This window comes from Hoplias malabaricus, chromosome 15 (assembly GCF_029633855.1).
Source record: "Hoplias malabaricus isolate fHopMal1 chromosome 15, fHopMal1.hap1, whole genome shotgun sequence".
Lineage (NCBI taxonomy): Eukaryota > Metazoa > Chordata > Actinopteri > Characiformes > Erythrinidae > Hoplias > Hoplias malabaricus.
Window position 1 is genome coordinate 11731502 of NC_089814.1, and position 23081 is coordinate 11754582.

Here is a 23081-nt window from a genome sequence, read left to right on the forward strand (position 1 = left end):
CTGAACAGTGAGGTGTTCCATAACATCCCCTTTAAACGAGTATATATCTGGACAGACATACAGTGAATATTTGTAATGTATTAAATGGAGACATATAATGTGATGTAGAAAGGGGTTTTTACCTGTTGAAATATCTGTCCTATAACCTATAATCCTCCACTAATGTTTTATTGTGGCCTGTCAAGTCCACAAAGCTCTTATATATGATGCTCTTAATATTCATTCTAATACAGGGCGGTCTGTAAGATATATTAAGCAGTGTAAAATAACGTATCCTGTTAACCAGTTCTTTCATTCTAAAATATGCTCTCCTTCACATCCCCTTTAAGTTATTTAATACCCTTTAATGTCCACCAGAGGCCATACTCTAGTTTAAATAGTTCTAGATTTTTCCAAACGATAGAATGTCATATCTTTTCATGTTAGTCTTCAGTATTCCAGTCTTGAATGTTTTGTATAGTGAATGCTAATGAAACTTTTGTCACTGTAAGATACCTGAGACCATAATGTCTTGAGGACGTAATGGAGATAAGTGTTTTTGTTATAAACAGTCCCTGAGGCAACATTAGAACATGTTTATTTTTGAACGCAAAGTTCAAACCGACAGTAAACAGACAACAGAAAAAGCAAATCACTCGTGCAGTCACTTACCAATTACCAGGTGTTTCTAGAGAATATAACTGATGGATTTCGATAATTTAATTATCCCCCTTGTGCAGAACTGTAATCATATATACTCACAGGTTAAACTAAACTGATAAATATGATAAATAAACGCACCCTTACCTCAGTAAATAATCTTGTGAAGGCCATTTTCTTGCTAATAGAAGCCGCACTTCCCTTTTTTGAAATCTGGATTCAGTTTTATATAAATGTCAGTGCGTTAACTGTGGTAAAGACTTAAAAACCACATTAAAAACAAACAAACGTTGGAAAAATAAGTCTCATTTGCCGCTGTGCCCTTTTCACGGTTCACTTTACGTTGGAGAAGCACGTACCTGTGAACAATGATTATTTGATGGGTTTTAGGCAACGTCTGCTTTAATCATACGATACGTTTCCTTTAACGTATTGTTTAAGCTTTTATAGTTAGATATGTTTTGAATTGAATATGCTTTGCTTGATTCCCATGAATGATGTTTTTACACTTTATTTGTCACAATGTATTGCTTTGTTTTTCTTTTTTGTTTACTTTTCTTCCCCCCCTCCTCTTATAACGCTGTGGTACATTCCTTTTTTTGGGCGGGGAAATTTACACCTGATTTAAAGGGAAAATTAACCCTTCTTGGTAGTGAGAGGTCTGGGTGTTTTTCTTCCTAAGCTTGTACCCAGTGATTCCCTGTAGGCTTTGGAACGAACACACACACACACACATACATATATCTAAAAAAAGTCTAATAGAAGAACACTGTTCAGTACAGTACTTTTGTTTTGAGCACAGTTTTATTAGAATGTTTAAACTGAGTCAATTAAATCTATTCTCCAAAACTTCCACTGTCAGTGCAGACCTTTTAGTTGGCTGCTGCTACATTAGGGAACTGGAATGAATAGTGTGGCCTAGAAAACCTCACTGGCCTCACTGATGATTTCATGGCTGAAAGCCACAGAATCCTGACAGCAATATCTCTGTAACGGGTCTAAATACATCTCAGAAATAGATGTCAACTCAGTAAAAGAGGGAAAAAGTGAACAACTACTCTGCATTGTAGAAGAAATGTTGGATGAGCAGGTGTGAAACTCTTGGTCATGGTGGAATGACAATGCCACTTAATATGGTTTCATTGTAAAACCAGCTGCGCTACATCAGCATCCACTTACAAAAGCATCTTAATTATATCAAGAAACAGAGAATATCTCACACACAAAAGTGAGGAATACATTTTTTAACCACAGTCTCACAGAAAAAGCTTGAGGCTGTTTATTAATGGATTTCTTAAAGCAAATTGCCTCAAATGATGCTCATTTGTCAGATCACTTGAATTACATTACGTTCATTAAAACTGTGAGGGTCTTTGTAATAATATGATTTAATATTAATATAATAATATAATTTATAATACAATAATTATAATAATATAATTATTATACAATTTCTGCAGAATTTGGAGACCCCTGTTCTAACGGCAACACTTTCCGTAAATGTTCAGCCTGTTGTTGTTTTTATTTATTTATTTGCCACACAACAGTAGACCAAACAGCAGAACATGGTTAATTGTATTGAAACATCAAGCAGCCCATAGCTATAGCACCAGAACCCCAGAACACACAAATCCCTGAGGTTAAACAAGTTTGGGCCTGGCCATTGTTTGAAAGGGAGACACCTTCATAAAACTTGGGAGGCTGCTTGCTGCAGGTAGTGTGGCCCACAGCTGTCTGTTGGGATCCGCAAGATAAATACTGGGTATTTTCTCAAAAAATGTAAGGGGTGTTACTATGATGTCCTGCTAAAGCTGCATGTTTGGTTACTTTTGTCATGGGAACCATCCCTCCCTTCCATTTACTGACTGACTGAATGAATAAATGATCAAACAAAAAGACTCAGTCATTCTTTCTTGTCGCCTCTCGCCCTAAAATCTGATGTGGGTTGAGTGTAATATTGAGGATCACATCATTCTTAAAACCTATAATAAACCTATAAAAACTATAATTCATTTATTCAAATCTAATTCACAACATCTAGCATCTAATCAATGTTTTCACATTATCATAACGTATATATATATATATATCACAAAATAGCTGGTCTAAATCACTTAAATACAATAATAGCTTTAGAGCATCTGCTACAATGTTATCAGATTTTTGCTTGATGTCTGTATTGGTCACTCTGGAGAGGACCTGCCATGTGCAAGACTTTACTGCTTTTGGAAAACTTGCGCCACCAACTGGTGCAAATACAAAACAGCAATGTGCTGGTTGATATATTGTCTAAACTGGTGTATAATATCGATGTCAATTTTTTTTATTATTTTAATGTTGGAGCAAGAGTTAGATCATTTAAACTGAACTGTGATGTATGTCACTGGCATTCCTTCCACTCTTATTAAAGCATTTCTGTAAGTCTTTTATTTGCCTGGTTAACAGTGACGGAGCTTTGTTAGTGTCCCTTTCATGTAATTATAAGAGGCAGACCTTCATTAGTTTTATTAATGCATAAATTAAAACTAATCACTTAAATCTGATCAAAGCCTTTCACCACTATATGCTAATATTTTACAGAAGGACATTTTCAGCATTTACGCATAACTACATTTTTAAGGTGTAAACACATTAATTCAGGGAGGTTGGGTGTGAAATGCTCCGTTCTAAAGATCTTAGACAGTCAGAGTTGCTCACAGTGGTGTTAACAGGAACAAGATTTCTGAAGTCCACCGCCTTTTAAAGCTACCTTCATATTTATCACTGTTTTAACACTGTCAGCATTCCACATGAAGATTCAGACATGCATAATTTCACTTGTGATTTTGGATAATAAATATTCATTCAATATCTGTAGGTGCTTATACAGTTCAGGGTCCGGAGCCTACCTGGAATCATTGGGTGTAAGGCAGGAACACACCCTGGAGGGTTTGCCAGTCCTTCACAGGGCGACACACACACACACACACACACACACACACTCACTCATACTCACACCTATCAACATTTTTTGAGTGTGTTTTTGGACTGTGGGAGGAAACCGGAGCTCCCGGAGGAACCCCACACGGACACAGGAAGAACTCCTCACAGAGAGTCACCCGGAGCGGGACTAAATATTATGGCTGTATTTTTCTTTAGTGTAAAGAAATCTAAATTCAGAAAGTTTTTCTACAATGCACAATTCATTTCATTCATTCATTCATTATCTGTAAGCACTTATCCAGTTCAGGGTTGCGGTGGGTCCAGAGCCTACCTGGAATTATTGGGCGCAAGGCAGGAATACACCCTGGAGGGGGCGCCAGTCCTTCACAGGGCAACACACACACACGCATTCACTCACACCTACGGACACTTTTGAGTTGCCAATCTACCTACCAACATGTGTTTTTGGACTGTGGGAGGAAACCGGACCACCCGGAGGAAACCCATGCGGACACAGGGAGAACACACCAAACTCTTCACAGACAGTCACCCGGAGCGGGACTAAATATTATGGCTGTATTTTTCTTACCGTCTCAACGACCTGGTTCCTGTCACAACTGTAAAGAAATCTAAATTCTGAAAGTTTTTCTACAATGCAAAATTTTACATCACAATTTCAAATTGTTTCTCTCTCAGTGATTCATATAGAATTTTTTTATATAGATTTTTCCTTTATTACAATTAATTATCATTGCATATTCATTCATACTTTTACTGTAACCACTTCATCCTTTAAGGGTCACAGTGAGTCTGGAGCCTACCAGGTATCACTGTGTGCAAGGCAGGAACGCACCCTGAACGGGGCACCAGTCCATCACAGGGCATCACACTCACTCTCTCTCTCACACATACACACACACACACACACACACACACACAGTAAATCCAACTACCAACATGTGTTTGTGGACTATCAAAGGAACCCTAAGCAAATGGAGGAATCCCAAACAGACTCAGAGAACGCAACAAGCTACATTCTCAACTCAACTCAACAGGTATCCTGGTACCTGAAGCTGAGTACTTTTTTAGTCCCTGCTCACTAGAGGTTTCAAGCAAAACAAGTAGAGATGAGAACATTACTAGCAAAGTGCTGACTGGCCAGAGAGACTTGTCAATTGTCAAGACACAATGCAGACATCCAGCACAAACTAACCATTTGTTAAATCTCCGTGCTAGAGTAGGGAGCACATCTGTTTAGGGAGTAGCTCATTAAATGAAGCTGTGGTCTTTTAAAGAGGCACAACCCTTCTTTGGATTGGTGGCAGGCAAAAGACTGCAACAAGGAATTAAACATATACTGATCTGTGTGAACTGATGCATGGTGAAGTTTAGTCTCAAAAAACAAACAAACAAAAAAACACGCGAATGCTATCAATGCTCAGTGTTGTCCCTGTTGTTGGCACCAGGTACAAAAAAAGTGAAGAGTGGAATAATGTAGGTACTGTGGAGAGGAAAAGTGCCAATACAAAATGATCAGAGGCAGGGATTTAACCCACAACCCCAGGACCCTGGAGCTGTGTGGCATCAGCACTACCCGCAGCCAAAAAATAATAAAGTGTTTACTTTGTGTTTATATATTGCCCTTTTTTTTGGAAAGGAAGAATTTATAGAAGGGTAACTGGACTCTGCTGAGGCTGCAGAAGACGTGAGAATCTGAATCTAGCCGAAGTGTACATTCAAGGGATGATGGACTCTGTAAAAGTTATTTCTGACTTACTGTGCTGAATAAAAGATAACGCAGATTTTACTATGTCTACGCAGAGCTGACGGGAGCTGTGCTGTCATAAGTAGGCTTGATGATCTGCAGATTGGTCTTTAATTATTCGTTTGTTTATGCAAACACAATATCATCTTGGCATAACGAGTCTGCGTCTAAGAATATCTACAGTATAATCAATTCTCAGAATAGAACTGAAGACAAATTCAAATGAAAGAAGAAGCAGCGTCGTGTGACAGAATGACTTTAATCTGTGCATTCATCAGAGAGACAAGAGATGGCCTTGTTAACGCAACTCTATGAGAAGGGCAAAGAAACAAAAATAAAACAGAGCAAACTCTTGTTTAGAATAAAGCAGCGTGGTCCATCACAGAGAGCGTAGAGTTCAGTAGATCTCTAATCTTCCTGTGGAGAAATGACTGATTTGGAAAGTCATTTCTAAAAGATGCTAGAGACACAGATGAGATCTAAAGTATTTGAAAAAGCGCATTGTAGTTTCAGCGTTTTACATTTGTTCTGCTCTTTGTCTCACAGACCACTTTACCTGAGGATTTCTCTCTAAATTACACTTTAAAACCCAATTAACTCCAGCCTTTCTCTTCCCTTAATTACAGACTTGTTGATTCATTCAGAAATTGCTTGCTTATTTAAGACCTGTAATCATCCTCATTACGCTGCACTTGTTTTCTTTTTTCAGTGCATTCTGACCATAAACACTTTATTTTCTGGAGGGAAAACAGAAGAAAAAACAGAGGAAAATGTAAAAAAGAAAATACCATGAGGGATAAGAAAAACAACACACAGCAATAGACAACAGCTACAGGTTGAGTGCATACGTCCTATCGATCTATAGTACCGTAAACCTTTTTTATATTTTATTTACTTTTTTGTACAGGATAACACTATGTACCTACAGTTTGCTCAACAGTCCTTGACAAGGTATGTCATGTCTTCTGTGCGATTGTTTCTTGATAGTCCTCTGAAGTTTGTACATATTTATCTCCATATTGGTGGAAAAAAAAGTCCCAAAATAAAGATTTGTGTCCATATCTAGAACATACATGCATCCACGTATGGGAGTTAGTCTTTGGAGCGCACGGCGAAACACGGGAACATGGATAGAGAACAGAGATGTATAAAAATATGTAAAACCTTACAAAAATGTATTCATACTTCATCAGAACCAGTAAACGTCCTCTTATATACACAGCTAAAATGTATCAATTGGCCATAGAGTCTATATTTGATATGTGGGTACATGGATTCTTTTTTTTCCAATCAATCACATTATAAAAGAAGAAATAAACATTACAAACTGAAGAATAACAACTCAGGATATAATTACCAAAACAAACAAACAAGCCAAAAACAAGGGGGATAGAAAAAATAATTACCACCTGTTAATCAAAGGAATTAAAAAACAGATATTTAAACAAACACCTCCCTCACACTCAGAGTTGATGATGATATATTTTCCGCGGCTTCATGGCCATCTCCATTTTCCTTCTTTCCTGAAGATGAACCCTTATGACAGTTGCCATGGAAACAAGACCAGAAGAATGGCCTGCCTTTCATGGTGAGATGCGAGCCTGTCTGAAAGCGCCGGAGCCGGCTGGAACCCCAGCTCCTTCCCCTGAAGGCATATGGGTGAGCTACACTTTTGTCCAGAAATAAACTAAACGAGTGCAAAAAAAAAACCCAACGAAAAAAAAAACAAAACAATCCCACTACGCAATGTTTTTTGTAGCATTCTCATTTAGCCTCTCCATGTAGTTTCGGAGCTCTTTTGAGTCCCCGAGCTCGATGTCTGGGCAAACCCACTTGATGTCGTTCTGCCCGATGACTAGAGGGCTGATGGCGGGGCAGCCGTTGCTGGTCTTGCCGTGGCTGAATGTGGTGAACTTCACTCGTTTCCTCTTGGTGGTGGGCGAGTTCAGCGGCTCGCTCTTGTGCTCCCTGCCTGAGCAGCCTGAATCTGAAGTTGACCTGTGCATGCTCTTCTGCGCTGAAAGGCCGTTAAGAAGCTGGCTGCCCTCTTCAAGGCCCAGGCCTAAGTCCATATTGCCTCCTGGCTCCTCTTGCTGAAGACAAAGGCCAGCGTGACCCTCAAGCAGCTCACCCTCATGCCCCAGCCAAACCCAGTCATGAGCATGGTGAGCCATGGTCTCCTGACCTTCCAGCGGCAGCTGCTTATTGCGATACTTCAGGGCATAGGAGACACAGTTAATGAGGAACACCAGGATTGCGAGGCAGAACACACCCAGCAGGGCATACATCCCGATCTCCAAGTCTGTGAGACCTCTGCGAGCCTGCAGCAGATCCTCCTCCGTGCTCCGGCCATGCGGCAGGTCAGCTTGGGCAGGAAAGTCTGAAAAGTCAGCAGGGACCCTGGCGGTGTGCCTGTCTCCACCTGGCCTTCCAGGAGCAGATGTCTTGATTGTGGTGGCCCCTCGATTCACTATCCCAGCCTCCATATCTGAAATGGAGCCTCCGTAGTAAGGGGCATTGGGCCTGTGCCTCCGGTCAGGTGGTCTGTTCTCACTTTCATCACCACGACCAAATCTGACGCGGATGTTGGCATTACCAGCAGCCAGAACAGAACGTCTCTTAGTCTTGATCTGACAGGATTCAGCTCCATACATCTCCAAACGCACCAGCATTCCCTGACCCTCTCCCCGGACCACCACCACTGGCCACTTCCACCATGAGTCCCTCTGGACGGAAACGACTCGCTCGTCCAGTGAGGTGGCTGTCAGCACAAAGTGCCCTGGGTCATAGAGGTCCAGAGGGGTCATGGAGCCATCGCTGAACTGCAGCCAGGCGCTGATCAAAGACTCCTGTGGAAACACAGAGGAACAGCATGAAGGCTTTTCCTGCAGAGCTCTGTATCACAACAACTGGGTGGACGTGTTTAAAACATGATTATATCAGTGTAACAGGCAGGGTTAAACAAAGTGGAACCCATTTTCACCAAGCAGAGCCGTGTCTTAATTTAGACTTCATACTTGCACTCGCACACTTCCACTGACCACTCTGAAGTGTGTAGCACCTACGTCACACACTTACAGTACAGGAGGAGGAGGGGGCAAGGAAGAGCAGGTGTTTAAACTGGAACACACTCATACAGCAAACCCATACAGTATCCTGCTGAATTGGTTTCTTTTGTGACTTGCACATTACATGTAAACCGTCACACTGATGAAATGATTTCAACACGTGATCACAGCTGAATAAGTATTTTATTTTCAGTGATTATAACCTAACCACAGTGTACAATATATATCCATAATAAAGTTAGCATTGAGATATTTTTGTTTTTGGCTTACGCTTAAAAAGCTGTCTAACATTATTTTGCTGTTGCTATGGAAATTGCAACAAGTCCCAGTGCATTCTAGGTGTTCTGTTTCTGAAGTCTACATCAGTGTCGAGTTGTTCCCTCTCCCCACTGAGGGCTCATTTAACACACTTCACTTCAGCTAATGCAGAAACAGAACGACACTTAAGATGGCGTCAGGGATTCCCCTGAGGGAAATTGGTAAGGCGAAGTGTGCGAGGGCAGGTCGAATCACATTGTAGAACTATACACACTGGATACGACAGGGTTTTTCATTATTTCACCATGTTCAAATGTTTACAAAGCAGATAAAATAACTAACAAAATATCCTCTTGAAATGACAGACATATTCGTTTATTCCTCACAAAAAGAGCAAACAGCACGTCCCATTCAGGAAAGTTTTGCAGCCACACTCAGGAGCTGAAACTTTATAATGAGGTTTTGCACATTCTTGCGGATGTATGAAACCCAATTTGAGTTCTTTTTTGGAAATGCTAGCCCAGCACCTGATGAATCCAAAGACCAACTTCAGGGAGTAAGTAGGCTTAGAGCAGTAAGTGGCCTTGTCACTATGGCAACACCATAAGCTCATGTCACCTGCAAAAGGTAACAAAGACCTGACTGGGAGTAAATTAAATCTCTGAGTCCAATCCACATTGGATTCTACAATAGATTTAGTTATAAATCCAAATTAGTAGGCAAAAATAAACAAACCAAAATTAAGCAAATGAAAACTGTGAGTTTTAAACATTGTGACGAATAAAATTGCTGGAGAAATTTAAAAAAACTCATCAGAGTGGAATGTTTTCACTGGCATCCAAATTATTTTAAAGGGGATAAATTATACCCCTCTCCTACAAGTTAACCCACCTGCTTTGGTCACCCCTCTGCACGTCCGCCCCATTTAAAGAGCTCTAATCAGAACGACTGGTTTCAGTCAGTGCCTGTTCCTTTAAATGAGAATGAGTCACAGCTCAGTTCAGAGCAAGAGTCCAAGAATGAGGAAGAAGCTCTTGATTTTAGCCATTTTCACTTAGTTTGCTTAGATTCTCCATTAGTTTCTCCATTCGTTTTGACTGATGTTTAATCAGTACTATTATTATCTTCATGCTCCTCTTGTTTGTTTTGCTCTTTTTGACCTCGTCTTTGTGCTCCTCGTCAGTGCTGTGTTTGGAGGGACATAGATGAAGAGGGGTAACAATTTTAAAGTCTCTGCACTATACATAAAATGCAGCACCATATCGAAACGACACATTTTATGCCAATTTTTGCCACACTAAGTTCACGCTTTCAAAATTTGTGGGTTGGTCTATGCCCCAAATGAAGAAATGAATGTGCACAAGCACCCAAAAAGTGAGTTTGTCAGAATGTTTGTTTATTTAGGATTTAACAACTCTTCCCTGGAGAAATCCAGCACACAGGGTGTTCCAAAAACTTCAAAGTTAACACCTTTCAAAAAAAAAAAAAAGGAGCAGTGATGTTACTGCGTAACAGACACTCTGATCAGCAGGAGGTTTAGCCAATCTGCTCGTTTTATGTCTATCAGGATGGAAGGAAGTGGAAACTCCTGCCGATACAAAGGAACAACAGAATCAGACTAATCAGGGAGGTTCTGAAATGACTCACAATGAACAGACTGCCTGAATTGCTCTTCCAAAGCCCTGATGTGATAACAAACCCCAGCGTCTCATCAACACATGTCCTCTGTGAGGCAGCTTTGCGCCTGTAGTGATTGTGATTATAGTGATTGCACCTGGTTATGGCCAAAGAAACACAGCTCCCCTGATGCAGATTTATGAGGCTGAGACAAAAGCCCATTGCACAGGAGAGACACAGTGTTTCTGTTTGCTTTGGGACACTTCCTCCAGCAATGCATTCGTAATTCAAGCTCTTACACAGGTGCAGATTAAATTGTCAGCATTCGGTTTCTTCGGTTTAGAGCTTGGTCTCTTGCCTCAAGTTTTAAGCCTTATTTATAGGCTTTCAACCCCAGTGGTTTTCAACTTCAGTCTTAAAAATGTCCTTATCCCCAGCCTACCCCCCGGGTTAAGTCAGGTGGGATAAAGCAGAAAATAAAAGAAACTGTAGGGATGTTTTCGTTGAAATAATTCCACTAACTCACTGACACACTAGGTTTCTATTTAACTAACTAACTTCAGGTGGGTTCCCGAGACTGAAGCCGGGAGCCATCAATTTGTGTGCCCCATCCATAACCCCTCCATTAACCCTTTGAGTATTTTTTTATTTATTTTTTACAAATTTATAATAAATAGCCCAGACTGAAAGGTCACAGCCTGGACATACGCATCAGCATTATGTGATAACAACCCACAGTGCATGGCAATGTGTAATAGAAAGGTTTCTACTATGGCGCAAACTCTGGGTTCAGCCAATTACAGAGGATAGTTCTCTGTGGAATTGTTACTGTCAAACACTGCAGATCCGTGCTGTGTTAAAATTGCAGATCTCGTCTCTAATCAATTACAGCACCCACTAGTGTTGTTGTGCAAACTGTGGGTATGCTTAGATGTTCACAGTTTTAAGCCCAGGAAACAGAGCTTCAGCTTATACTGTGATTACCGCCTAGACATTTTTAATATCATCGTATTAGAACCCATTATGGGTTTTGAGCTGCAACCCACTATGAACATACACGGCTTGTGGCATTCATTTTCTTCTTAGACTTTGCTACATTTTGAACGGTGCTGTACATGAATACACCTTTAAATACTGAAATAGACACTAGCATCACTGCTTTCAGTAAAGAACCCTTGAAATATTTAATACAGTAGACAACTGAAGTTAAACATCATATAAAATGTTTAAAAATGGTTTTGAAGTGGGTGATTTCTTCCCCCACCCAGTGTGTTCAGTGGGCTTGTCATGTACCTGTTTGGGGTTGTGCATGGTGTCCTGGGTGCTGGTTGTGGCTGCTATCGCCCGGTTGCTGCCTGGACTGAGCTGCAGGTTCAGAGAAAGGCCCGAGACCAGCTGTACCCCCAGCTCCGTGATGCTCACTTTATCATCCAGCACCCGTACCATCCTCTCAGCCAGCACAGCGTCCGAGAGAGGAGACATCACCTGAGCACGAGAGGACAGAAAGCACAGTCAAAACACACAGCCGCAGGTGCATCTCTTACACAACAGCGCCGCATAAGATTCACCCACACAGTCAATAACTGGATAAAAATAACTGCAGCGAATTCTCCCAACAAAGCTTGTGTGAGTGAGAGACAGGCCCTCTCTCTCTCTCTCTCTCCCCCCCCCCCCTCCCTCCATCCATCCTTCCAAACTTCACTTGATGCTCAGGCATGGAAACCACAGTGAAATGCAAAGTGATGAGGAGCCTTCCCTTCCAGATCAATTAAGGGAAATCCAGCCGCCTCCATATTTCTCCACATTTCCTCTGTCATAATGAATATTCCTCATCTACCACAAGCTATAGCTCACTGTCACAGTCCCAGCTCCGTTCACACTGCCTCCTACCTACAGCTCCACTCACTGCCTCCAAACCCCAGCTCCCCAGCTTCACCCCGTGTTTAAGTGAAGCTATACAAAATATAATATACGTGTCTGTGACTCTAGCCCACTTAGTTGTTAAATTCTCCTTATCGTCTGAAAAACTGTGCCCTCCACCGCTCATTTGGGAGCTTAGATGTGAAATTTATTAATTAGACATAGGATCAACCAGAAAGAGCCTTAGGCAATACTCAGGGTTTTATTACATGCCGCCCTGATGCTCCACTTTTATAATGTGTTTAGTAGAAATGAAACAAAAGTGGGTTCTTAGTGGGTTTTTTTTTTCTTAAGCAAAAATCTAAACTTGCATAGAGACAGACCTCATTGTCCTTTGCACAGACTACAATTTCCTACGTCTAATTGCAATTCTCTCAGCATTGTTTAGTGTAATTAGTTGCTAAGTTATCTTTAATGAAGTGAAAACAGCAGAGGGCATTATTGGAGCTTAACAGAGCGTTTGGTGCCGAGCGGTGAGTTTTGATCATTTGGCCATGGCTAAGTGCTCAGGTCAGGGATAGATCTATTCGAAGGCTTTTTGATTTCTGATTTCAGGGAGTGAGCTGAGATTCGCAGAAGCCACTTGCAGAAGCACTTCAATTTTCATCCTCTCTGTGCCTCCTATTGCAGCCATTACTGGCTTTTATTATCTGATTTTAATTTCCACCTATTGGAGGCTCCTCTCTGGCTTGTGGATGTAGCCTCAAATTGAGACAGAGACTAGAGAGAGAGAGAGAGAGAAACAGAGAGAGAGAGAGAGAGAGAGAGAGAGAGAGAGAGAGAGAGAGAGAGAGAGAGAGGCAATTTTGCTATCAAATAAAACTTCACTGTGGACTAACAGTATTGTCAATACTCTTTTCAGCTTGCAGTGTGTGTGTGATGTGTAGAGTGTCAGATATGATTAGCCTTCAACTATCATTCCCTGTGTGTGCGTGCATAACCGAGAGAGTGAGAGAATCAGAGATGGAGAAGAGTGAGCGATGAGGAAAAACAGAGAGACACATGAAAGAAGGGCACACACGAGATGAATAGAGGGCTACAGATGAGAAAAGACTTGCCCTTGTCCCTACAGTTCAAACTTAAATAAGTTTGATGTTTTTATTATTGTAATAAATTATGCCACAATATATGCTGCTGCATATATAGGTTCATCACATATTGTGAAGGCTACTAGATCACTGAAGAAGTACATTTATCATAAAAGGAATGCACAGGCTGTGCACAACATCTGCAAAAACACCATAGTAATAACAAGTGGCCCATTAAGCCATTACCCTTTAAACGTGATTAATTACTACTGACACTGTTCTCCTCCAAGTGTTCAGAGCTGTTAAAATGGCTTCGGTCTTGTTTGGTGACATTGTGGGATGGAGAGACAAAGGCCACTGCAGGGCTGAATGGCCCTGTATCAGCTTCATAGTTTAATTTGAGCCATATCCTGTTAGAACAAGATCCAGCACTTCTCAAATTTGGAGCGCATGCACAACGCATACAGGAATCTTTTTTATGTGGATCCGGCACCTCTGCATTTTTAGATATCCTCGTAACACAACCTTCAACTCGTTCTGGATCCTTCACAGGCCATGCACACTTGCTGGATCAATCTCAATATTTCCCTACCTCATAATTAACAAATTTAGCCCAGCTCTGTATATACACCTGTGTCATGCCATTCGCTGATCCAGACCCATGAGCCTGTTATCTGTTTCCATCTGTTGTGCTGCGAAGAAAACTGCTACGATGCTGGTGCATCATCAATGTGGAACCAATCAGCCAACCGGAATACAAAATACTGAGCTGAGCACAGTTTATAAGCATTTTAATGCAGAACCATGTGAATTTGGAAACGCCACTGGAATGGTTCCACTCTTTGCTCAGAAATGCTCTGCCTTGCCGAGGAAACAAGGCTAAAGGTATTGTTTAGAATCTTGTTATGATTAAATCGGACAAAGAAAAAACCCCCCCAAAAAACGTCTTCAGGCCTTTACTCAATGGGGCTCTAAAAACCAAAGACCAAGTCCAAAATCTTGGCATTCTAATCGACTCTGACTTTATCACCAAAACAATCTTCTAATCATCTTAAAAACACAACCAGATTCAAGGGTTTAGTGACCCAACAAGATCTAGAGAAGCTCATCCACGTTTTCATTTTACGGCTTCTTTTAAATTTTTAATCATCACCAGCTGATTCAGAACCCTGCAGCTAGAGTTTTGACAAGGACTGAGAGAACTGTAAGGATTCGTCCCTGCTCCCTTCTTTTGTCCTCGTTTTCTAGTGTTTTTGTTTAGCTTTGGTTTCCTCTCCCTTTTTTTCTCATTAGCCATTAGCCATTAGCCCCTCACCTGTGTGCCCTGAGTGTGATCGCTCACAGGTGTTACCCTTTTCTTGGTGTTCATTTAATGGTGTATGTCGTTCAGTCTTGTTGCTATGTGTTGCATTGTTTGTTTATTAAACTTCATATGTATTTATCAAGTCCTCACCTATGTACTTGCTTTGTCTTGTCACTTGACAACAAAGCATATTAATTCAGTTTTAAAATCACACATGCAGACTTCCAGTTGGTTACAGAATAGAGGCCAAAATACATCTATGTTTAAAGAATATAAACTGAGTAGATCTGGTAGATTAATGGACTCAGGTCAGATAGTTAAGTCCAAACTAAACAGGTAGCAGCACTTAGCTGTTACACTGTGTAGAAATGGGGCAGACTGCCAGAGGATATGCCCCAAATGTACCTTTAAAATGACCTTTAAATCCAGGTTAAAAACTCTAAAACTTGCACTCTCTCACTGCAGTTTAATCTCTAATTTAATATCCTTTTATATTTTACAATATTTTTACTGCACTTTACTATTGAGTCTTTTAAGTTTACTTTACTTTACTATTAAGTCTTAAATGGAAGCCATGGTCAGGAGAAGGTTCAGGGTTCAAGTGTGTCACCGGTTTTAGAATAACTATATATCATATATAACTATATGTTGTGATATATTTCCAAAACATAAAATGATATCCTATTATTAATGTCATGTATCATGAACATTTATTTGTGGGACATCCCACAGTATCCCAAGTCCTCTGATAAAAATAAAGCTAGTTGGAGCAGACAAGCCGTATAGGAGTCATGAGTGAGCCTGGAGAGTGTAAACGGCAGAGAGAGAGTGATGGTGTGCCATCTGGCTGCGGCGTGACAGCGTACACATGCCACATCTCCACTGCCAGTAATTCTCCACTCATCCCCACGCAGACAGACAAACGACTGGCTGCTGCTCCCGAGACGTCACTGACATCCTTTCATTTGTCTCTCCTAAAGAAAGCGAATAAGCACAGGGAAAGTGCAGCTCATCCGTCTGCTGCAGGCCTGCCATGGGCCTCGACCCTGCAGGTGCCTGGGGCTACGGGAATGATAGATTTATTTGGTTTTATAGCACAGGAGGGTATATTTACCTTTGCTCAACTGAGAGCCAAGTTCTCTCACTACACAAGCTTTTAGGAGAATCTGAGGCCAGTCATATATGACACTTCCAAGTTCTGTTTGAATGCGAGTGCTGATCATTTTCAAGTGTGCTACTACATAGGTTAAGGTTTTGGTGCTTTTACCTAGAGTTAAACGAGCTGTAGAAACATTCTATACCAAACCTTTGCTTCTGAACCACGTACAAGGCTCAAAGAACTCCTCAGAGGAACCATGCTCCTAGAAGCTTTAGGTAAATATTTGTGAATTTTAGCCTGTAACAAACGTACATCAACTAAACATAAAGCCTTCTAATAAGTAAACATGTTATTATAGATATGGGTTATGTTATTGGTTGACATGTTATAATTATCCTCTGGTCCTTCATCAGTAGTCAGTTTCTGGCAAAAAGACATTGACAGCTATGTTTCATGTACATTTTTCTGTGTGTATATAGTAGTCTATATGTCAATCTGCCATAAAAAATTACACATGCCCTGTGATAAAATGACATTATCCCACCTCCTCATGTAAGAATAATCCTGTCTGAATAGGGCTATTAACAGCTGATCATGAGCAAAGTAAAGCCTGTTTACACTTAGCCACTTCACGTGTCTATGGCCTGATCACAATAATGCAACTGAAATACAGCGGACAAGGATTGCTGTCCAATCACTCAGATCACTTCAGGAGGTAATTTTAGACACACTGGTGATGCCGCCATGTCGAGTGTTATCTGGTGTTATTTGTTTCTTCCATTCGCAATCTCCACTCCCAAAACTCCTCAGGCATCTTGATTTCCCGACTTTAGATTCAAAATTATTATTATACGAATGAAACGCTGTGGGGGAAAGCAAGTAGTGTCACAGTCACACGGCTCCAGGGACCTGGAGGTTGTGGGTTCAAGTCCCGCTCCAGGTGACTGTCTGTGAGGTGTTTGGTGTGTTCGCCCTGTGTCCGCGTGGGTTTCCTCCGGGTGACTGTCTGTGAGGAGTTTGGTGTGTTCTCCCTGTGTCCGCGTGAGTTTCCTCCGGGTGCTCCGGTTTCCTCCCACGGTCCAACAGGGTTCACTTCCAGGGTGTATTCCTGCCTTGCGCCCAATGATTCCAGGTAGGCTCCGGACCCACCGCGACCCTGAACTGGATAAGTGCTTACAGATAATGAATGAAATACTGTGATAATATTTTAGGGCCATATCACCCACCCACTTTTGCCAAGGCCCAAATAACAGTTTTGGCTATGCCACTGCCACTCTATGCCACTCTAGGTATTTTCCTTCTAATCTGAGTTATTTTTTTCTTAGTAGTAAATAACTAAAAATGTATAGAGCACTTATCATGTACAAAACATCTCAAAGTGCTTTACAGTTGAGGAATATAATTAAGACAAATCAGCATCTTGATCAGATTTCTCCCTTTTGTTCTTTAAAACCTATAACTGTGTAGAATAAAACTTCAGTGGCAGTTCTCAGGAGATTCAGCAGGAGAATCCTTTTTAATTTATATATGACATGAGAAAAGCAGCAATGCCACATTTGTCCATTTCTGTGGTCAGGTGTAAATTGAATGTGGCTAAAACTTATTAGGACTTTCTGTGAACATGATACATGAAATGACAAGTGTAAATAGGCTTAGTGATCAGTCACCCCCCCCCTCCGCCCCCTCCACTCTACCCCCTCTCCACCCCCACCCCTGAATCCCTCCCACCCACACACTCTCATTCTGTCTTACCTGGACTTTAGCTGTCCCTGTGTTCAGGCCCATCAGCACTTGACCATCCAGCAGACTGACCACACGTGTGTCGTCCACTCTTAGTGACTCCCGCACCAGCTCTGTGACGTCCACCTGCCAATCACTGCCAAGCAGATAGTCCGGCTGACCCCGCCACTCCTCCGGCTCTGCCTCAAAATTTGTGAGGACATGCACAGTGGTGCTCTGGTACTGTGGACCACAGCCACGGTCCCTTCTAGAACCTTCTTCATCATCAACCTCTACACTAGACCTGAGGAGAAGACACAAGACACAAACATCTTACAATCTACATTATGAAGCAGCAGGGTTTTCGCCTTCTCAGTTACATACGAGCCAGGTAACATTACCAAACAGGCCGCCCAGAAATGACAGGAGTGTCATAGTGTCTGGTCACTTGCTTGTTAGGGCTGTGGATGAGGATTTCTCTAGAGCTGCTTGGTATTAGTAACGTTCTAAAACTCATTAGGTGGGTTACTTTCAAACTGGGTGCCTCTAAACGTTACTGGGTGCCTCTAAACGATACATAGTGCCATTTCTGTAGGCTCTGTTCTCCTTATTACAGGTCAATGAAGCATCACAATCATTTTCAAGCTGTAATTTTATGGCAGAAATGTTACATAATGTGATGCAGTCTAAAGGGGACACATTATATGTCTGGGTCATAAACTGTACCATGCCTAGGTCAAAAGGAAAGATCTGGGTTTTAGCCATTTTTGCTTGGTTCTCTTTCTTCTCAATTCTTGGTTTTGACATATTTACTCAGTAGACTTATTTCTCCACACTCATTTTCTCTGTTTTGCTCACTTTTAACCTCATCTTTGTGCTCTCACATGAATGCAGGTACAGTGCTGATTGGAGATACTCTCAAGAGGGAGTAGGACAATTCTAAAGTGTCTGCACTTAACGTTAGATGTGGGCCAGTATCAGTGTCTCATTTTATCTCATGTTTACTTAAGACGTAGGCAGCCCAAAAAGTCCTGAATGGGTGGTTCTATCTGTGTATTTATCTGTTTATCTGTTTATCTGTGGGTATTTATTTGTCTGTGGGCTGGTAGGTGTTCAAATGAAGGTGCAAATACACTACAACATTATTATATATTTTTTCATACATGTCACCTTTAAACAATCAAAGTCATCAGATGCTAATGATTTTTTTAATGATGGCAACACTAATTTTAAGACCTGAACAAATTTCCAGATTGAAGAGATGATCCGAAGCTTTACTCAAAGTAAAGTGTGTTCTAATCTATTCGGTGCTGTTCTGTTGCAGTTGCATTGCGAGCGGTGGTCTGTTTTTCATGGTGATGCTAAGTCTCAGAGCGGTGTGACAAGGTGTAAGCATGGACCTTGGCCAATTACAGCCCAACCACTGCATGCTTGCATGGCCTTGCCTCCCCTTCCAGAATTGGGCAGGTGAGTCTGGGACTGACAGCCTCCATTAGGCATAATGAGGCACGGCCTTTGCGAAACCACAAAAGGGGGGAGGCAGTGGCAGCTTAACATGGTGTTCATGACGGGTGGAGGCCACGCTCTTCTAAACAGCAACAGCCCAGCCGTGCAGCTGGCCATGAGCCGAGTCGCTATGACATTTGCAGCAGGTGGCATGGAACAGGCAGGAATGTCAAGGTGGCTAAGCTTTCTGAGGCAATGGATAAGGCATATATACACAGCACAGCCGTGGGAATTCTCCACTGTCCCAGAGGCCCCGTGACCACAGGAAGGCCAGTCGCAGAGCCAGGGTGCATGTGTTAGAGCGCACCCTGGTGGCAAAAATGTATACCGCTGCTCAGATTATGGTCGCTGGATGATGTGTATTGTATTTTTCTCTACATTTTCTAACTTCTCAAATTAGAAGCAAGTGTCACTGAATAATAAGGATGCTCACAGTATGCTAGTGCTTCTTTGGCTGCCGTGCGATCTAAAGCGCTCTCACACAGAGGATACAAACTCCCAAGAAGGCAATGAGAAATGTTTAACACACAGTTATTTCTTGTTCATACTTTGCACTGTGCCACGTTGAAGCTTGGAGAAATTTGAGCTTTTGAAAAGTGGGAATTACACTTTGGAAGGTTGTTCAAGTGGGTTTTTCCCCACATCAGATTTCCCAGGGTGGGAATGAATAAGGTAGTGTTATGAATGCAGCAAAAATTAATGAGCTGTTAGCCTTGAATTCTAGGAGACAGATGCTGCATTCACGACAACTGGGAACTCAAGCGACTGGGAGCTCTTGCTCTGCTGCTGAATGTTTAAAACACTTTTACACTAAAATTAATATCTGGTTTGATTAGTGTTTCGTTTTGTATAAACGTGGATGTAGGCAGCAGCATTTCACTGAATGTTCGAAAACAACTGCATGCTGTTAAATCAAAAACCTTTCAGACTTATAAACTGCTAAATAAATAATAATAATTTTTGAAATTTCTTCTTTGAAAGTTCCCATGAACACAGCAATAGTATCACCTGGATCTTTGTAGCTTGTGCTGTGGTACTGAGTTTTCTTGAGGGCTGTTTGCTTTATTTATTGCCAGTCAGAGCCCCAACATTTGTTCTAGAATTACTGAGGCAGGAATAAAGATGGGACTTTTGAGTCTAGGACTAAATTGAACAAATGAACTGACTGAGTCATAGCTTCAAAAGACCGACTTCAAGTTTAGTCTCTCTAATATCCATTTTATCTAATATGCTCTAGCATTGTTTACATCATAGTCTGAAGTTAGCACCACTGTATGTGTTTATTTAAGGAGAGGTGGGCAGTGAAAGGTGAGCAAGCAACGAGAATCATCAGACCCAATGGGATCCACTCTGTTCAGTCTCGAAGACGAAACATCCAGTCATCAGACATCCTGGTGGGACTGAATACTGCGCTGTGGCCTTTTCTTCCATTAGGGGCTGGTGGGCAGAGCTTTAATGCATCATCCTAGAGAATCAAGGGTTTGACCGGGGTATTTTTAACCTCACATGAATACTGACAGCATGCAACATCTCCCACATTCTTTTCTGCATTCTGGCCATTTTCTTGCTGACACCTTCCACCCCTCTCTGACATTTCTCCATTTCTCTGTCTCATTCTTCCTCTCTCTCTCTCTCTCTCTCACTTGTCATGCATGAATTCAACTTCAGCGTGCTGTTTCCAGGGAAGCATAATTAAAAATTGTCTTGTGGATATTCGCGGCATATGCCAGTATTAACCTGAGCGTTGGTTGCCGGCATAGTGTCAGAGGCAGATGTGATTGAGAACGACCCTGCGGTAATTAAAAATCAGCGTCAGCTTCCTCTCTCCGTGCTCCTCCATCATGCCCTGGGCCCAGAACTCCAACACGAAGCAGGTGTTACCAGGATACGGCTATAGCCATGCGTACAGAGTACAGCAGAGTCAGGGGAGCGCTTGGAAAGAAGGCCAGTGCCATTGTTTACAAAGACTCTCAGAGAAGCGAGCACTAGTCTAAGATCAGGTGCTCCCTTTTCACCCTGTTCTCATTCATTATTCTCATAACTGAGCTCTTAGACTCCAGAAAGCGAGTCGACTTTAGCGTCTGTCAGCATCTGTCAGCTCTTAGCTGTGCATTTACCTCTAGCAATTATTATGGCATTCCTATTTTAGGAAGTGCTCCTATTAGCATTGTTTCCATCTGCATTTATGCCTTTTGGCAGATGCTTTTATAAATAGAGTCCTAGAATTTTAATCATGTTTCAGAGGTAGACTATTGCAATGTTAATAAGACACTTGCCTAATGATGTACGTAAAGTGTGTTCCTGCCCAAACTAGGAATTGAACCCAGGTTGTCTGCCATGTGGAGGACAGCAGAGTTATTTCTGACATGTTCCTAGGCCACTGCATTAATTAGAATAGCAGTCTATATTAGTCATATTAGTTATATTTGGGAATAGTCCTATTCCTATTGCACCCCAGATCAAAGACCTTAGGCTTATTATTACATTATGAACTGTGAGATTTAGAATTCTATATCTACTATGATACCGTGGCCTAATGGTTAGAGAAGAAGGCTTAGAACTAAAAGGTCGATGGTTCAATTCCCATGACTGGGGATGGCTGCCTGATGCTCTGGGTGTGTGTTCATGTGTTCGCTGCCACGGATGGGTTAAATGTAGAAGACATATTCCATTGTACAATGGCAAATAATTACACATTATCCATTATGCTCCTAAATGAATATAAACATTCACTTACACCTGAATGCTATTACTGCATTCCCATTTTTGGAAAGACATTAGTATTAATATTTGTATTTTATTTTAAAAGCTTTGTCTTATTAACCCCTTGAACTCCTCTGTTATTATTATTTTATTGCCATTAATTATTAAGTGCTATGAAATTAATATGCAGTTATGAGAGTGAGGAACTGAAGGGCAGACACTCTAAGATGCTCTTAAAATACATGAGCATTCCAAAGCTGAAAAGCATGTGCACTTACTGATGAATGCTCTGGACTCTGCATTGTGCATAAACTGACTGTAAATGTACAGGTGCAAATGATGTTTCATTTAGAAAACATTTTAAAAGAGCTATTACAATCTGTATATTTTACTGTACATTTTACGTAATGCCAGATGAAGTCTACATAAACCTCACTGCCATACGCTCAAATCAGTGAAGGTCTATTCCACCAAAAGTGTCAGTTTAGTAAATTTCACTCTACAGAGTATCATGAACAACTCATACCATTTGATCTAAGCCTGTGTGCATGTTTATTGAGGCTGATGTTATTTGTTGTGAAAGGCTTATGGAGGTGTCAGGTTGCCTTACGGATGAACACTCACAGTAACGTGTTTACTCGTTTAAGGCATTTTAACAAGTGTCTAATCCAAATCTGAGCCTCACCTCTGGTTTCCGACAGAAACTGGCACCCTCCAGCCCTTGATCTGACTGAGCTCTGGGTCAGCGAGGTCGATCTGGAGGGGCAGATGAGGCATCCACACGCTGACCTCCAGCTGAGCGCTCAGGTAGCTGTAGGTGAAGTTCACCATCATCCTCAACCTTCCTCTGGTCTCTTTCCCATTCACGTAGACGTAATCACACCTCTCCGACACCTGATCAGAGGACACACACAAATCACAAATCACTCCGTCAACAGTGACTCACAGTCGCTCCCGGAGGAAAATAATTGCAGCGTACATTGTGGCTCTTTCTTCTCTTCTCCCTCAATTCTCCTTATGCCTTCTTTTATTTTTTATTTTTTGAATTTCAAAAGAGCGAGGAAAAAACAAGGCCTCTCTTCTTGTGTTAATCAGCACAATATGTGAAAAGCGCGTCGGCCTTCATGTGCCCGTGCCACCACCGTTCGCTTTCATTCCTGGCTGTAATGAGGGGGATGAGAGATTAGGCAGACTTTGGTGCGCCTGTCCAAGTGTTTATTTCTGACTACACACAGTGGGAGAATAGGGGACAGTTTGTGTGTGAGTAATGAGCAAGCCGTGAGACGTGGTGGAGATCTCCCAGGCCTCCGGGTTGAAAGCAGCTCGGCAGATGGAGCTGTAGGAAGAGGAGGTGGACTGAAGAGGTTGAGTCTATTCACAGTGCACTTATTCATTTGCAAAACATCAATATCACGCTCAGTGAAGTTGGGTCCAGAGTTGGCCAACAATGCCCCATCACTTCCATACTGCCAGAGCGATATGGAGGTGCACCAAAGCCATGGCAATGCCTTCTAAACAGTGGCCAGTGTTGCTC

General features: G+C 41.7%; 1 protein-coding gene and 1 long non-coding RNA gene across 2 annotated transcripts in view; both read right to left on the reverse strand.

Annotated features, from left to right (window-relative positions):
• LOC136668402 (uncharacterized) overlaps positions 1 to 963 on the reverse strand; it is an 80352-nt gene extending 79389 nt beyond the window's left edge. Inside the window, exon 1 of the long non-coding RNA XR_010795495.1 lies at positions 787 to 963. This is a non-coding gene — a long non-coding RNA (uncharacterized lncRNA). The remainder of the gene's footprint in view (positions 1 to 786) is intronic.
• A 4674-nt stretch (positions 964 to 5637) lies between these two features.
• si:dkey-112m2.1 (transmembrane protein 132C) overlaps positions 5638 to 23081 on the reverse strand; it is a 191140-nt gene continuing 173696 nt past the window's right edge. Inside the window, exons 6-9 of the mRNA XM_066646040.1 lie at positions 22233 to 22441; positions 17372 to 17642; positions 11563 to 11754; positions 5638 to 8175 (exon numbers count right to left, since the gene is read on the reverse strand). Of these exons, the coding sequence (XP_066502137.1) occupies positions 7066 to 8175; positions 11563 to 11754; positions 17372 to 17642; positions 22233 to 22441 (1782 nt within the window). The 3' untranslated portion in view covers positions 5638 to 7065. The remainder of the gene's footprint in view (positions 8176 to 11562; positions 11755 to 17371; positions 17643 to 22232; positions 22442 to 23081) is intronic.